At 30.1% G+C, this 15,854-nt stretch overlaps 1 protein-coding gene across 1 annotated transcript; it reads left to right on the top strand.

The window, feature by feature from the left end:
* Positions 1-11,188: 11,188 nt before the first annotated feature.
* LOC130962095 (uncharacterized) lies at positions 11,189-14,643 on the top strand. Its single transcript, XM_057888187.1, has 4 exons — positions 11,189-12,005; positions 13,232-13,417; positions 13,647-13,772; positions 14,329-14,643. Exons 1-4 carry the CDS (start codon positions 11,217-11,219, stop codon positions 14,437-14,439), a joined length of 1,212 nt encoding a protein of 403 aa, XP_057744170.1. The 5' UTR covers positions 11,189-11,216; the 3' UTR covers positions 14,440-14,643.
* The last annotated feature ends 1,211 nt before the right edge of the window (positions 14,644-15,854 follow it).

Raw genomic sequence — 15,854 nt, 5'->3', positions numbered from 1 at the left:
TTAGCATAAATAATACTAGTAACAAGAGTACCAGCATTAATTCGCGTCGGTAAACTTTTAGGTCTTGTTACTACATTATTATCCTAAAATATTATAATTAAAATATCAATATAATAAAATATTAATATAATAAAATATTATTATCTGAAAATATTCTTATATTTAAAATTTTTATTTTGCATATTTGAAATCGGTTTGTGAAACAAAATCTATTTGTGTAATCTCGAAATTTATGATTTTTCTAACGTTTAAAACATGAGAAGTCCGTTACTAAAAATTTAGGTTATTACAGGAAAAGTTATCTCAAAAGAATTGAATTGGAATAAAAAAGAATTGGTTCATGATGCTCGCTACTTCCTATGGGATGATCCGTTTTTTTTCAAGAGATGTTCAGATAACATAATCAAGAGGTGTATTTATATTTGTTTCCTTTACTGTTATTATTCACGTATCTTCTTACATACTTTTCTTGTACCTTTTGTATTTGTTTTGGTATCCCCATGTATCCCCATGTTTATGTGATTGAATGGCTTGGCTAAACAAACTCCAAATTCTCCAAGCTCAACTTGCTGCAACTAGGTGTTATGTCCCTACTGCTATGGTTCTACTTCCTTATTAGTAGCTCGCAGTAGCGACACTTTGTTTGAAAAGTAGTCATCCAATCTTTCTCTGACTCACACTACTACTCTTCCCCAAATTAAGCCTGTTGAGGCTGTTTGGAACTTATTGGTCAACTACCTTATATTTTAATGGTGTCCTTGTTTCTAGGTGACTCTTTGATTTTAAGTGCTATAATATGAACATCTAGTATGTTTGTAAGAAGGAATTATGAAAATTCAGAGTCAAGATGAATTGTTTAGGGATGCATCATTGACACCTACTCAACAAAACACATATGACATAAAAATTTTGATGCAAAGTACAAATATTTTTAAATGATCACAATTGAGTCTCTTAACTAATAAAATATATTCGTAGCAAAAATTTATATGCTATGTACAAAAATTTCAGTGCAATAAATAAAAAATTTTATACTATGTATAAAAATTTTTATATTATATTAATAAATTTGTGCTATGTGTAAAAAATTTTGTGCTATGTCAATAAAATTTTATATTCTGTAACAAAAAATTCTATGCTAAAAAAATATGGAAATGGAAAGAAGTCGTGATGCATGTGCATACTATTTTTTGTTGGACTTATATATATATATATATATATATATATTGTTAGTTAAACATAATTTTAGACATTTAAATAACAAATATTTCTTATATGCAGGTTTAGTCCAATAAGTATGACATAAGAGTGATATGCAGATTTCTGGTCAAGAACCTTTGGCACAACTGTGACCATGTGAGTATTGATTGGTGGAGCACAAATACACGCTGTTATACGCATTTGCTCCTTCCACTTCATGCAGGGCCTAATGGAATCTAATTTCGTTTCTTTTTTTAACTAGAGCCACTAGGAGTCAAAACTCATAAGCACACAATTGAAGTTTGAACACTCAAAAAAAAAAAAAAAGGAACATATTCTAAAAAAAAAAAAAGTGAGAAGAGTTCGATTCTTCTATATTCTCATCATGAGGACTTTTAAAAGAAAAAATAAATGGTAAATAAAAAAAAATTAAGAACCAACAATTTTAATTTTATGTTTATTTTTAGTCAATAGTATGATAGCTTTAGTTTAGCAGTCTATCACTATATCTTTAGCCAATATTTTTAAATATTATTTACTAATTACAAAGTAAAAACAATAAATTTTAATGATTCTTTAGCCAACGTTGCTATTTGTAAATATTTCATTCGTGAACTAGAAATAAAATGCTTAATTTTATTGAACTTATCATCAATGTCGAACCCATGTGAGCACTCAACTAAACCACCAAGAATATAATCCAAATTAGCTAAGGAATTTCCATTAAGCAAGGGAACAACCTTCATGCTCCAAACCTTTTTGCCAAAAGAGGCAAATTGGAAGCGACCAAAAACTATTGACTCTATCATGAATAGCACAAGTACGTACGGTCACAAAAGAATGTAACATCTTTAGCTAGACAAATGCACAATACAAAATTTGAAGCTTGCACACGTGTCTGCTTAAGAGCTAGAAGGTGCGAGGAAACCTATGTAATATAGGGAATTCATATTTAACGATATTGATGCAAAGCAACCGTAGCTAGCTTTGGTTAGATAGGCTTTAATTTGTTTTCCACATGCATGTTCCTTGATTGGCTGGCTTGTGACTTGTCTTCTTTACCAATCAAAGTTTCAAATCAATGCTGCTTGAAGATAGGAGCATGACATGATGGAAGCCTCTTTAGTGTGTATGATTTTGATTTTTTTTTTCCTTTTATTTTAATTTGAGTTTACAAATGTGTAAAACTAAATTTGCTGTAGGTGATTCCTTCATCGAATTAAATTATGAAAATATCAGTTATCAAATCGATTATTATATATTTTTGTATAAATACATATATTATTTAATTTATTTTTAATATATATTATATAGTTTAATATATATTTTATACCGATAATTGATTTAATGACTGATTTTTGTATATACGAAACATAGTTGTTAAATTATTTATTATCACTTTCAGATGCAGGTAAGCTTTTGTTATTTTTAATTTTTTTCACAAAATCATTTGTATTTAGTTATCGGAGATAATTTTATTTAAGGACACCATTATTGAATATTTTGTAATAAGGGTATGATTCTTCTAATATCGATTATTATATTCTCAATATTCAAATCTGAACATTGATTGACTAAGGATTTAAGGAGGAAGAATATCTATATTACTCCAATTGACCATGTGTAGGATTGTTTTTTCTTGTTTGAATTGAATGATAATCAAAGATTTATTTTCACACATTGTATTTTATTTATGTTTTAACCTATAAGAAAAACGATCATTTTCTCGGTCACAGAAAAAATATTTTTTAATTGAGAATTTCTTATAGCCACCAATTATATTTTAGAAATTTAAAGTTGTATTTTATATTATCATCTATCTATACAATCAATTTACATTAATTGAGAAATATAATAAGTACTCTTTAGATATCATAAATGAAAATCCTTCAAACAAATAATGATGTTTGAATTATATCTTCAATTGATAAAGCTTTTAAATATTAAAATTAATATAATTTTTAGATTAAAAATAAGTATGCTCGACAAGTGTATTATATTGAAAACTTATTATATTCTTATGTTTCATCAGTTTTGTACCAAATGTGAAACATATTCTATATGTTGGCATCTTTAAGATTGAGCAGCCTGGATTTAAGTTTGCTGGTAAGATTATGTGGATCGATGTGGAACAAAATTTGACATATACATGAATAGACAATTGAGCTTAAAGGTGAAGTTAACATAATATAAAAGCAAATTATACGTTTATTTGGTTTAACCAATTCTGAATAGTAATACTATAGAAATATATGGGACTTTATGCGAATGAGACTTTAGCCATTTGAAAATGAACTGAGAAATACATTCCACACCAATGAATAATTCATGAATGGCTCAGACATTAAGGTATTTATAAGAAAATGCGGGGTTTATTAGTTTGCCTAGATATTAAGTCACTACTACTCTAGAATTCCACTATCTGGAGGTTACGATCCTAGGTGGTTAGCTTGGCGAAACTAAATCACTATTGCAACATCATGATCTCCACTCAGAGTTTCATCTTTTAGAAGAATTTTGATCTTTTAAAGTTTGAATTTCACTTTAGAAAATAAAGTGTGATTTTTTATCCTTAAATAGTTTTTCTTTCATATTTATTGTTAGTCCCACCTATGAAATCAATGATGAGAGATTACACTTTACTCTCTAAAGTAAAATTTAAACTTTAGAGGATCCAAATCCCTTTTAGAGAGAGTCCCATACATTATTACAAGAATATTAAACATTATCGACCACTATGTATATGTCATCAATAACCAAATTTTCTGACAACTAGAATACTGATAAAAATCCAATAATCATAACATGATTGAGAAAATTCGACTATTTTTGTTAACTGCTCATAAGATTGGATCGAATCGAATTTAATATTTTTATTTTTTAAAGTTTGAATTTAATCTTTTTTATAAATTTGCGAATTATATCGAATCGGATGTTTAATATATCCACAAAATATAAAAATATTTTAAAAATTTTATTTTTATTAAAAAATATCAATAAAATATTTTTTTATTTTCTTAAATATATTTACTTTTAAATTATTATTAAATATATTTTTAAATAATAAAAATAAAATAATATAAAATATATGATAATTATTAATTAAAATAAAATATAAAAAATATTTATTTATTTATTTATTTGATTTTTGCGGATCTACATATATATGAATTGGATATGTGAATAACTATTTAAAATTCACAATTTGATCCTATTAATGTGCGAATCGGTTCAGATTGGATCCGATAGCCTTACAGATTAATTAGATTAATATCCGTATTTTTTAAATCAAATTCGGATAAACACTATGGATATACAAATCGAATTCAATCCATAAATATCCCTAAAATCAGTTATTATATAAATACATGTATTATTAAACTTATTTACCATATATATTTCATATTTTAATATATATATATATTATATTTAAATGAATAATTTCGTGTACACTTTTTTATGTACACGTAAAAATATTGTATAGAAAACACAAATTATATTATCATTTCTATTAATTTAAGAAAAAGTATAGATAAATAATTTTTAACCAGCCAATTTTAAACAATTATAATTAATTATTATTAAATTTATATTTTTAAAAAATAAAATTTAAATAATTATTAATTAATAACAATTAATTAGTATAGAATGTAATTTAAAAATATTTGTTAATTTATTGTTGATTAGACTTTTATTAATTACTTAACTGGATTGTTAATTTAAATGCTCATTATTATTTTTCAGTAATCTCAAAAGCTCAGAGACAATAAATAAAAATATATATACACTCAATAACACTCACTTATAAAAAAATGTGAATCATATTCTCATAATTTAATTGATACAATTAATTTTTTTTTATAACTATGTTCTTTTATTAAATTATGCCAAAAGCCAATCCAAATTTATGTGAATCGAATTTTAAATATCTCCTTTATTATTACATTGAATAATAATACAATTTTTTTTTAAATGAAAATCTTAAATTCTTATATCATTCAGGCTAAAATATATTTTTAAATTACCACAGCATATTTTATATTATAAAAATATTTAAGGCTAATATTTGAGATGTTTGCATGTTATGAATGTAAAGTATGAATGTTATGCGTGTGAAATCAGATGCTACGTTAAAGATATTTTCACAAATTTCGTTATGCAACTCATATTTTTACATACTGATTGTTATAAATATAAAATAAAATATGAAATATAAAAAATTATGAATTTTTTAAATAAGATAGTCAAATTGAGTTAATAATCAAATTAGTCTTCAAAATATATTTTGTTCTTTAAATTTGTCTTTAAAAGATTTTATTAATTAAATTTGTCTTTCGTAGATTATAAATTAATCATTTTCGTCCTTCAGTCACTTAATTCATAGTTTTCGTAAATGATTGATGATATAAAATGATAACTCACATCATACATGATACTTAGCATATCTAATTGTTGAACAAATATATTTATAAAAATTTATCAATTTAGTGTCGTCAGGTTATATTAGGGTTTATATAATTAAAAAAATAGACTAAATTGATATATTTTTATAAACATATTTATTTAGCATCCAATTAAATATGCTAAGTGTCATGTATGATATCAGTTAATATTTTATATTATCAATTATTCATAGAAACTTTTAATTGAGTGACGAAAGGACAAAAATAAATAATTTATAATTTTTAAAGGATTAATTTAATTGATAAAATTTTTTAAAGATAACTTTAAAAAATGACTTATCTTTTAAAGACTAATTTGACCATTAATCCGATCAAATTCAAATACGATAAAATAGGGAAGAAATAATGAAATGGTAATTCTTAACAAGGATTGTAATAAAGAGAAAAAGAGTAAAAAATATAAAATATAAAATATAAAATATAAAATAAAAATAACGCTTATAAAAAAATATTATATCGTGAATAGGGATTTAACACTTACAAAATGATGCTTTTTGGGATAGTGTTAAAAAATTATTTTGGAGAAAACATGAAAAGTAAACAAATTATACAATTTTTTAAGTAAAAAAAAAATTCAAAATAATAAGGTGGAGTAAAAGAAGAAAAACAAAAATTTATAACGCTAAAAATAACAATTTGGGTTAAGTATGATTTTGGTTTTTAACGTAGAGGTCGAAAATCGATTTCGTCCCCAACCTTTTTTTTTTTACAAAATAATCCCCAAAGTTTCAGTTTGTTTTAAAATCGTCCTTTTTACTAATTTTATTTTTTTTACTAAATTACCCCTCATTAAAAAAATTATAAAATAAAATAAATATAAAATAAAAAAAAGAAAGGGATACAAAAAGGGGTGGGAGAAGATAAAGGGAGGCGCTGGGAGAAGATAAAGGGGGGGGGGGGCGCGTGAGAAAAGGGGGGAGGAGGGGGGAGAAGGGGGACCGCCATATCGCCGCATCACCGCACTACCGCATCGCCGCCTTGCCACCCTGCCGCCTTGTCGCACCGCACCGCACCACTACACCATCACCAGCTTCTTCTTCTTCGCCCTGCCGTCCTACCGTCCTACCGTACTGCACCGCACCACCACACCACCACCAGCTTCTTCTTCTTCTTCTGTGAATTAGATTTTTGTGAAATTTTTAAATTTTTTGTAATATTTGTTGTGGAATATTGTTGTTGCTAAAATTTGAATTTGGAATAATATTGTTGCTGCTGAATTTGTTGATTATTGTTCAAAGTGCATGTTGCTTGAATTTTCTGATGATGATGATGATGATGTCCTTGATGATAATGGTGGTGGTCAGCTTGGGCTTCTGGTTGATTTTGGGAAAAGTTCTGATGAAGATGATGATGACCATGATGATACTGGTGGTGGTGGTGGTTTTGGTTGGGCATAGGCTTCTGTTCTTGTGGTGGTGGTGGTGGTTGATTTTGGTTGATTTTGAGATGAAGGGAGAAGGGTATTTTCGTCCGAAGGACAATTTTAAAACAAACTGAAACTTTTGGGACCATTTTGTAGCAAAAAAAAGTTAAGGACGAAATCGATTTTTGACCTCTACATTGGGACCAAAATCATACTTAACCCTAATAATTTCTAGCCATCTCCGGCATATACATAATAAACATGGAATATATTTTTATTACTATTACTGCAAATTATATACCCACTTGAAAATCAAGAGGAAGTGTAGCCAACAATAAGCAAACAAATATTTTTAAATTATATTCAATACTAATTAATCACATTAATTGTCATTAATTAATGGTTATTTAAATTTATTTTTTTAAAAGATACAAAATTGATGATTATTAGTCGTCTCTTCTTACTCTAATTCACCTTTTACCATTTATTACGCAAACATTAATTCCTCTTTCCAAAAAAACTTCAAATTCCAAAAAACAAAAAGCACCAAAACATAACATAAAAAATCATCCAAATTTTAAGAAAAAAAACATACAAAACATAGAAAAAAGAATCATTCAAAACTAATAAAGAGAATCATCCAAATTCTAAGAAAAAAAAACGTACAAAACATAGAAAAAAGAATAATTTAAAACTAATAAAAGCAATCATCCGAAATGTAGAAAAAAAATAAAAAACTAGTTAATAGAATCATTCAAAACTAAAAAGGAGGAGGAGAAGAAGAGGCCCAGTGTGGCCGGCGACGACGTCTTGGACGGCGTTGTGTAGATAGTGGGGGGACTCATAGTGGCGTGTTGCGACGAGTGGAGGAGTCGCTATAGATCAGAGCAGTTGATTGCGCGTCGCGACGGATGGAGAGTCGTGGGTTGCGAGTGGCGAGCGATGGGGAGTCGCGATGGGACGCGAGGAAGGTGAAGTAAAAGCGCGATCGTAGCTGTCTTTCCTGCGCGAACGACAGACGAGATTGCGGAGAAAGATGCAAGAACAACCGACGATGGCGCGCGAGGATGGTGCTGCGGCGACGCTAGTAGCGCGAGGACGATACCACGGCACCGTGGGGCATTGGTAAGAGGAATTAGGATTTGTGGTTTTATGTGGTGAATGGTGTGTGGAAGTGAAAATAAATTAGGGTAAGTTTTTATTCAAAAATGTCATTAATGTCAATTAATCAAATTTTAAATTTAAAAAAATAATTTAAAATTAATCATTATTAATTGAGTTGTTCAATTCTTTACCGCGGGTGAACACTTAACTCCCTGTACTTTTTCATACGAAAATAAACGAATGATGGTTTTAAAAGGAAAATAAAATATTATTAATACGAATTAAATAATATTGATCCGTTAATCTTCAAGGTAATTGTGGTGCTAATATTCATCCAATTCATGAAAATTAATCTTGTGTATGCGCGCGAGGTATATGTATAATAATGTAAATGATATAAATAAAGTCAAAACTAAAAACTCTTGACAGTTTTAGGGTGAAATTTCTTGTCTCTCAAACATTTCTGACTGATTATATATGTATGTGTTGAAAAATTGAAGTGATGAGCATGGCATCCACTTCACAAGGCTCATGGCCCAACGCAAGTGTCGCGTTGACGCCCGCGAGAGTCAGGCTTGACGCCTTTTACCCACAACCCCATTTCCCTATATATGCACATTAACTAATTTTTCAAGTCTTTGACACCCTCATACTCCCCATCTTCTTAGCTAACTACTCTCTCCCCATCATATTCCCTCTCTCTTCTCTCTCTTTGTGCATACAACTTTCTTTGTCTCTTTTGTCTTAAAATTTTGTACATATATTATGGACTGTTGTTGTTGTGCCTTGTTTTTAGTCACGCACATCTGTGGGACAACACAGAATTATATGTAATATTTTTCACACTCCCACAAGTGTATATGTATTAGATTTTACATACATATATACATATAATCATAGTTTTCAATTTTTAATTTTCTGTTTACGTTCGTGCCTTGTTCATTGCCTCCTCCTCCTTTAATTTCCTTCCAAGAGGGATCATCATCATGTTGCAAGATGTTATTCACCCGCCACCACCGCCACTGTCGCCGTTGCCATCGCCAGCCCACCAACCTCCAACTGAGCAAATCTCCATTGTAATAATCTCATCAAAACAGTATTTTTGTTATTATATATATAGTAGCAAATACGTTGGTGCATGTTTGGAGCTTCATTAACCTTAGATAATGGGTTTTTGCATGTGAGTGATATTAGTGCATGAACTTGATAATAAGGTTTTCTTTTCCCTCTTTTTTTTTAAATTTTTTCTTTAATACTATTATTCAGGTCACTTTTTTCTCATGTTTTAGAAAGCAATTAAATTTGTATATATTAATTCTTATGGTGCAATTCATTGCCTGACTTTAATTCATTTCTCCCGGAAAAGCTCTAGTCCACTTCAATTTTCTCATATGCATGAACCATGAATGATGAATATGGTTTATTTTTGTGTTTGTGTTTGTTACATGTATGTCTTCATCTTAATTTGCCTTTGAGAAGTCTGAAAAATATTTCCCCTTAAAGGTGATAGCCAGAAGGAAATAAAAAAAATAAAGGGGGGGCGGAGGAGAGAAAAATTAAGCTGAAGAAATTAAACACTCAAATTCTTTTTCCAATAAGGCCATTCCCACAAAATTGTTAATTATAGGACAACAAGCGTTTTATTTCTTTTCCCTCTATTTATATACATGGTTGGTGTGAGCATATATAATGTTAATTGACTAGGCACTAAGAACGAATCAAAGACTCCGTGAGAATTAGGCTTTGCTCTTTATTTGATATTATCCAATCTAACACAACACACAAAGTCATTTTTCTTAAGGGGCAACATCGTAAAAGTGATGCATGTACATATATGTAAGAGTTTCCGTGCATAACCACTACATAGATTTCAAGTTCTTATGGAATATTTATACCTTTTTGTGCATATGCTTGTTGTGTAAGATATTTGCTAATTCTTGATGTTCTTATTTAGATAGGTTAAGAAGGAGAGAACAGAAAAGAGAGGGGGGGGGGGGGGGGGGGGGGGGCTTGATTAATTAAATGACAAAAATTCATCAAATGGATACATATATAGCATTAAAGGGCCCCCTTTATGAATTTAATAATCTCCAATTTACTATATATATATAAAAAAAGAAAAATGTTACTCTTTTTTATCTTTTATTTTGAAATTTTGTTACAAAAGATATTTTAGAAGAGTGAGTAATAACATAGCGTGAGACTGTGAGAGGACTTTGTTTTCAGAGTTCATGAGAACTGTTATTTTGATGATAAGTATAGCTTGGATAATATTTAAAAAAGTGTTATTAAAATTAAAATTAAAATTTTCATATTTTTATAATACTTTTTATTTTTATTTTTAAAATTAAAACATTATTTCAAATATTAAAATTATTATTTTAATTTTAACAATATTTTTAAATATTGATAAAGTTGTATAACTATCGTAGCAGCACCATAATAGTAGCCATTCCATGCACCTTATTATTATTATTATTATTATTATTATTATTATTATTATTATTATAGTTCCGTACTTACATGTCTCCATCTCTTTTAACAATATAAAGTATAAACTCAAAAAAGCAAAACTAATTTGGAGAATTTTCTTATCTGTCTCTATTACTAAATATGGCCAAAAATTGACTAGACTATGCAACCAACTTAGAATTATATGTAGAATTTCCCCCCATTGGTATTTTGTACATTGAATTCGTTTCGTTTTTCTCATAGATAAAGATGGCAGATACTGTTCTATTAATTGGGCATAAGTGCATAACGTTTTTCATTTTAGAACTCCAACCACTTGATGAAGACATATACATAGAGAATAATATTATTATTATTAACTTCAAAAGTTTCAAACTGTGAATTTTCTTTTTTCTTTTCTTTCTCTCTCTCTGTTCTGTTCTGAAGTGATCAGATCAGACTCATGTCTATCAACAAAAAGAGGAATAGGATTCAGATTTCAAAGTTCAAATCCCCCCGTAGTGAATGAAAACTACAGAGAATCACGTTTCTTGTTTTCATCTTATAAAGAAGAACTGGTTCTTCACATTAATTATTCTGAGTACTATTTGCATAGCATTTTATTTCTTCTAGCGATGTTGTTCACATTGCTTCTATGTAACACACTGCAGGAGGAGATTTCAAGCCCAATCAACGCCCGAATCTTCGAACTCTGCGATGACGAGTTGTTCCCGGAGGCGGGTCTTCAGAGCTCTGAGGTTACCTCAACCTCAAACTGTTGCTTTGAAGAGGCACAATACAAGACCAATACAGTCACCACACCAACTAGTACAACACAAGATATAACTGCCTCGGCAGCGGCCGTTGCGGCCAATAACAATAACAACAAACCACCGGACAGCTGTAACAACCTTTCGGTTATCTTTGACTCCCAAGAAGACCTTGACAATGACATCTCTGCTTCCATAGACTTCTCTTCTTCTCCAGCCGCAGCTTTTCCAGTTCCATCTCTTCTCCCAAATATCACAACTCAGCCGGAACAATTTGACTTCTCCTCGCCTTCGGTTCTCAAGGGTCTCCCTCATCAGTATCCAACTGACACTGCTACTACTGTTGTTGTTCCACCACTTATGGGGAATCCATTAGTATCTTCTGTTTTCGAAGATGAATGCATGTCTTCAATGGCTTCTTATGTTCCTATTAACTCTTCTTCCGCACCTTCTTGCTCTTATCTCAGCCCTGCTGGCTTAGGAGTGTTCATGCCTCCTCTTACTACCGCCTTATCTGCTGATTCTGCCTTGTTTGGTGGCAACATTCTACTCGGTTCGGAACTTCAAGCTCAAGAAATCGATTACCAGGGAGAAAATGGTGGAATATTTTGTACAGATTCAATTCAGAGGGTGTTTAATCCACCAGATCTTCAGGTATGTGAGAAGAATTTTTCATACTACATTAGTTCAGTTATCCTTCATTTCTTTATTCAAGAAAAACTAAACTTGGTATTTTTTGCATGGAAAATCTTGTCACTTCTCACTTGACATGTTTAACCAGGCTTGAAGTTTTTAAACCATGCAAGTGATAAATGACGAATTCAATCCTCAATTTTTATTTACCAAAAAAATTCGTCTCTGTATTGAACGTAGTGTAAATATTAGTTCAAAAATGTGGTTCGTATACCAAAGCAAGCCACTAAAATCATCTACTAATGTATTTATGTATAAATATATGTGGTTTAATTTATTTTCAATGTATTTTTATATCTCAATATGTATTTTTTGTTGATGACCGATTTAATTGCTGATTTTATACACATAACATAGTAGATATTAGTCCCTTATGTATATGCACAAAATTCACTTTAAATCTTTAAAAAATAGATAAAATATCTTTTTTATTTTAAAATTTATCAAAAATTTTAAAAAAATTGTATACATAGCAAGTAGGTTGTCTTAGATGATAAGACATATATTTGATGCAAATAAAAATTTTGGGACAAAATTAAAATAATTTAAAATTTAAAAATATTTTTAAAATTTTGAATAAATTTTATGGATAAAAAATATATTTCATTGTTAAACAATTACGTTGTCTCATGATTTGTGTGATAAGAAATTAAGCATCCTAAAAAATTGTGACCGACAAGATTGTTCAAAAAAAAAAAAACGAAACAAAAGAAAAACCGGAAGTGATGTGGCCAAAGAAATTTGTGGATGTCATAATAAAGCTTACTTAGTTGCGAGAGTGGAAGGAGTAGTTAAGATCTCAATCGCTTCAGAAACTCGCTTGTATTCTAAGGGAATCACCACTTTCTGCTCAAAAGTGAAAAAAGCAAAAAAAAAAAAAAAAAACAAACAGAATCATCATTAATGACACCCTCTTTTCATGGGTTGGATAACAATTAATAACAATTTTGTAATGTATGCGCCAGCATATTTTCTCTATGTATTTAGATCATAGTTGCTTTTCGTTGCGAAACCAGTAAGCAGTACACGACATGTAAAATATGTTATATGGGAAATATACCTATAAATATTCTGGTATATAGATGAATTTTGAACTAGTTTGGGGTATGTCATGCAATCAGTGAATTCATGTAACTATGATATTTTGGATAATGGATTAATCTTCGGTTTGTAATTTTCTGTCCCAGACACTTAGTAGTGAGAGTCAGCAACTTGTACCTGGTTCTGGAGGCTCTGCCACTTTGGCACCAGAAATCTCAAACTTGGAGGACTCTACCTTAAAAGTTGGTAAACTTTCTGTTGAGCAAAGGAAGGAAAAGATTCATAGATACATGAAGAAGAGAAATGAAAGAAATTTCAGCAAGAAAATCAAGGTACTATATCAAGCCACAAATCAGAAATATTAACAAATAAAAGTTCTGATAAATCTCGTTTTTTTTTTTTCAAACAAAGCCTTTGATTTCAATATATTTTTCATTTTTCGCATTAAAAAAATTAAGCATGGAGTCCAATATATTTTATTTGTTATCGTTTTATGTGTTCCCATTTATTTTCTAAAGTTCGATTGATACCAAATTAGTGATCATTCTGGAAAATATGCAGTATGCATGCCGCAAAACTCTGGCTGATAGCCGACCCCGAGTTCGAGGAAGGTTTGCAAAGAATGATGACTTCGGAGAGAACCATAGACCAGCTTGTAGCAATCATGAAGAAGATGATGAAGAAGAAGTAAGACTCCTAATAAGGCCGTCTTCAATTATTTAACGGGTTCAAAGTTAAAATAATCACCAAAAAACATGCATCTTCAATTTGGTCTTAAAAGGAATTTATACGATTCAAATTACTCCATAAAATTTCAATGATGAATCAAATATGATGATGTGTCATAAAATAATTTATGGTAGTCATTATTTAACCGATAGAATAAATAGTTTGATTCACTGTTGAATTTTTCAAGGATTAATTTGAGGTATATCAGTATATGACGATGATCTTTAGAGTTTAGACAACTAAATTGACACACACCGAGGTCCTCTTAATTTGCTATCTAGTCTCTGAAGTTTTCAAGTTATATTTAGAGATCTAGGGAATTAGTATTGACAATATTGTAATACCTGTGGATGGTAAAAGAATAAAAGTTCCATGTACAGAGTCTTAAGAGAGAAGATAAAACAAAAAAAAAAGAAAAGAAAAATTCCCTATCACTTTTACCTTTTCAATTATTTGATGGCATAATTATATTCCCTAATCCTAATATATACTCTTTCCGTGTTTGTACTTGCAGATAGTTGTGAAGGAAGATGATGGTTTGGTCGATTCCTCAGATATCTTTGCACATATAAGTGGTGTGAACTCCTTCAAGTGCAACTATTCTTCCATCCAATCCTGGATTTAATTTGAAAAATCATGTTTAGTAATTTCATTTTTAGTATAACGATATTAATATCTTTATTATACGTAGCTTCTATAGATTTTTGCAGGGCCCTTTATCCATCCTTTGTTTGATGGCTACAGGAATCTGAAATAATTGGGGTCAAAATAATATATACCAATAAGTGAGTGAGTCAGGAATATAAGAGTGTACACATTTTTGCATATACTATATATCTTTTTTCTTTTCTTTTTTATTACCTTGTAACTTCTAGAATATATAATATATTGTACATTAACCCGTTAAAAGAAACTTCCAGTTTTCCCTCAAAACTGGTGCATCTTATTCATGTAAGTTTCTTAGATTATAAATCATATTACAGGTTCTAAATTTGTTTACATTGAATTCCATACCTGGCCTCTGAAGCAAAGGAACGAAGCGCAATATTTACCTGGTTTACATTGAAAGAGAATGGAATGGATATAGAAACTAGGGTAGGATAATTAGGAATTTAATTTAGGAGAATTTTACCAACAAAAAAAATCGAGAGAAAAAAGATGAAAGGAAACAGAGAATAAATATATCTATACTTACTGTTTCGAGAGTTATTTGAAATTGAGTTGTTTTTGGGCTTGGACATGAGGTCTAGACTCCCTTTTGGACAGCGTTTGACTTCTATTGGTATAGAGGTGCTATCGTCCGAGTTCCTCATGAGGAGGTGGCGGGTAGTACCTGCAAAGGACTCCGATACTTAAGTTAGTAGGAATTTAAATAGGTTTTTAATAGATTGGGTTCGAATTATATCTAAAGGTGACACGATATTTATAACTGTAGACGTAGAGCCAATTAACCACCTTTTGAAATAGTTCCACCTTTGATGGTGGAATCATTATTCCCTTTTGTTAGGGAGTTTGTTGAGACCTCTTTTCTACGGTAAGAGTTAGTTGTTGATTCAAGCGAGTAGGACTATGATAACCTCATCGTGTCCAACCTCTATGAGATCGGGTAGGTGTCGATCAAGCTCTCATATGCTAATTGGGCTTTACTTGTCTTGGGCTTTGCTATGTTTTGGGTCAGAGTATGAACAGTGCCCTTACTTGAGGCTGAACTTTTGTCAGGTCGGGTTCAAGCAATTATAAGTGTAGCTAATCATTTGATAACGTCGGTGTTATCACATCGGGCAAACTGCCTTTCGAGAAGTTAGGTCGGATACTCGACGTGATTTTCTGAATTTGAAATGCTGTGTCTTTTTGTAATCAATGGCACGTTTCTTTACAGTTACTTTGGTAACCGTGCAAGTCATAAATGAGGGGATGAATTTACCATTCTGCCCCTAGAATCTTATAAATACTCCAAGCCCCCTTTTTCTTTCTTCTTTTTGCTTATTTTGAAATGTTTGCATATCATTTTCTCTTTCAAAATCTTTTATCTTCTTCATT

This window comes from Arachis stenosperma, chromosome 2, assembly GCF_014773155.1.
Source record: "Arachis stenosperma cultivar V10309 chromosome 2, arast.V10309.gnm1.PFL2, whole genome shotgun sequence".
Classification (NCBI taxonomy): Eukaryota; Viridiplantae; Streptophyta; class Magnoliopsida; order Fabales; family Fabaceae; genus Arachis; species Arachis stenosperma.
Note: the sequence above shows the minus strand (reverse complement) of the source record. Positions and strands in the feature narration are given on the sequence as shown.

Bases quoted from the DNA above. Each gene is read 5' to 3' on its own strand.
- LOC130962095 (XM_057888187.1), top strand. From the start codon at position 11,217: ATGTTGTTCACATTGCTTCTATGTAACACACTGCAGGAGGAGATTTCA. The intron at 12,006-13,231 runs GTATGTGAGAAG...TTTCTGTCCCAG, and splicing joins TTAATCCACCAGATCTTCAG to ACACTTAGTAGTGAGAGTCA. The intron at 13,418-13,646 runs GTACTATATCAA...GAAAATATGCAG, and splicing joins ATTTCAGCAAGAAAATCAAG to TATGCATGCCGCAAAACTCT.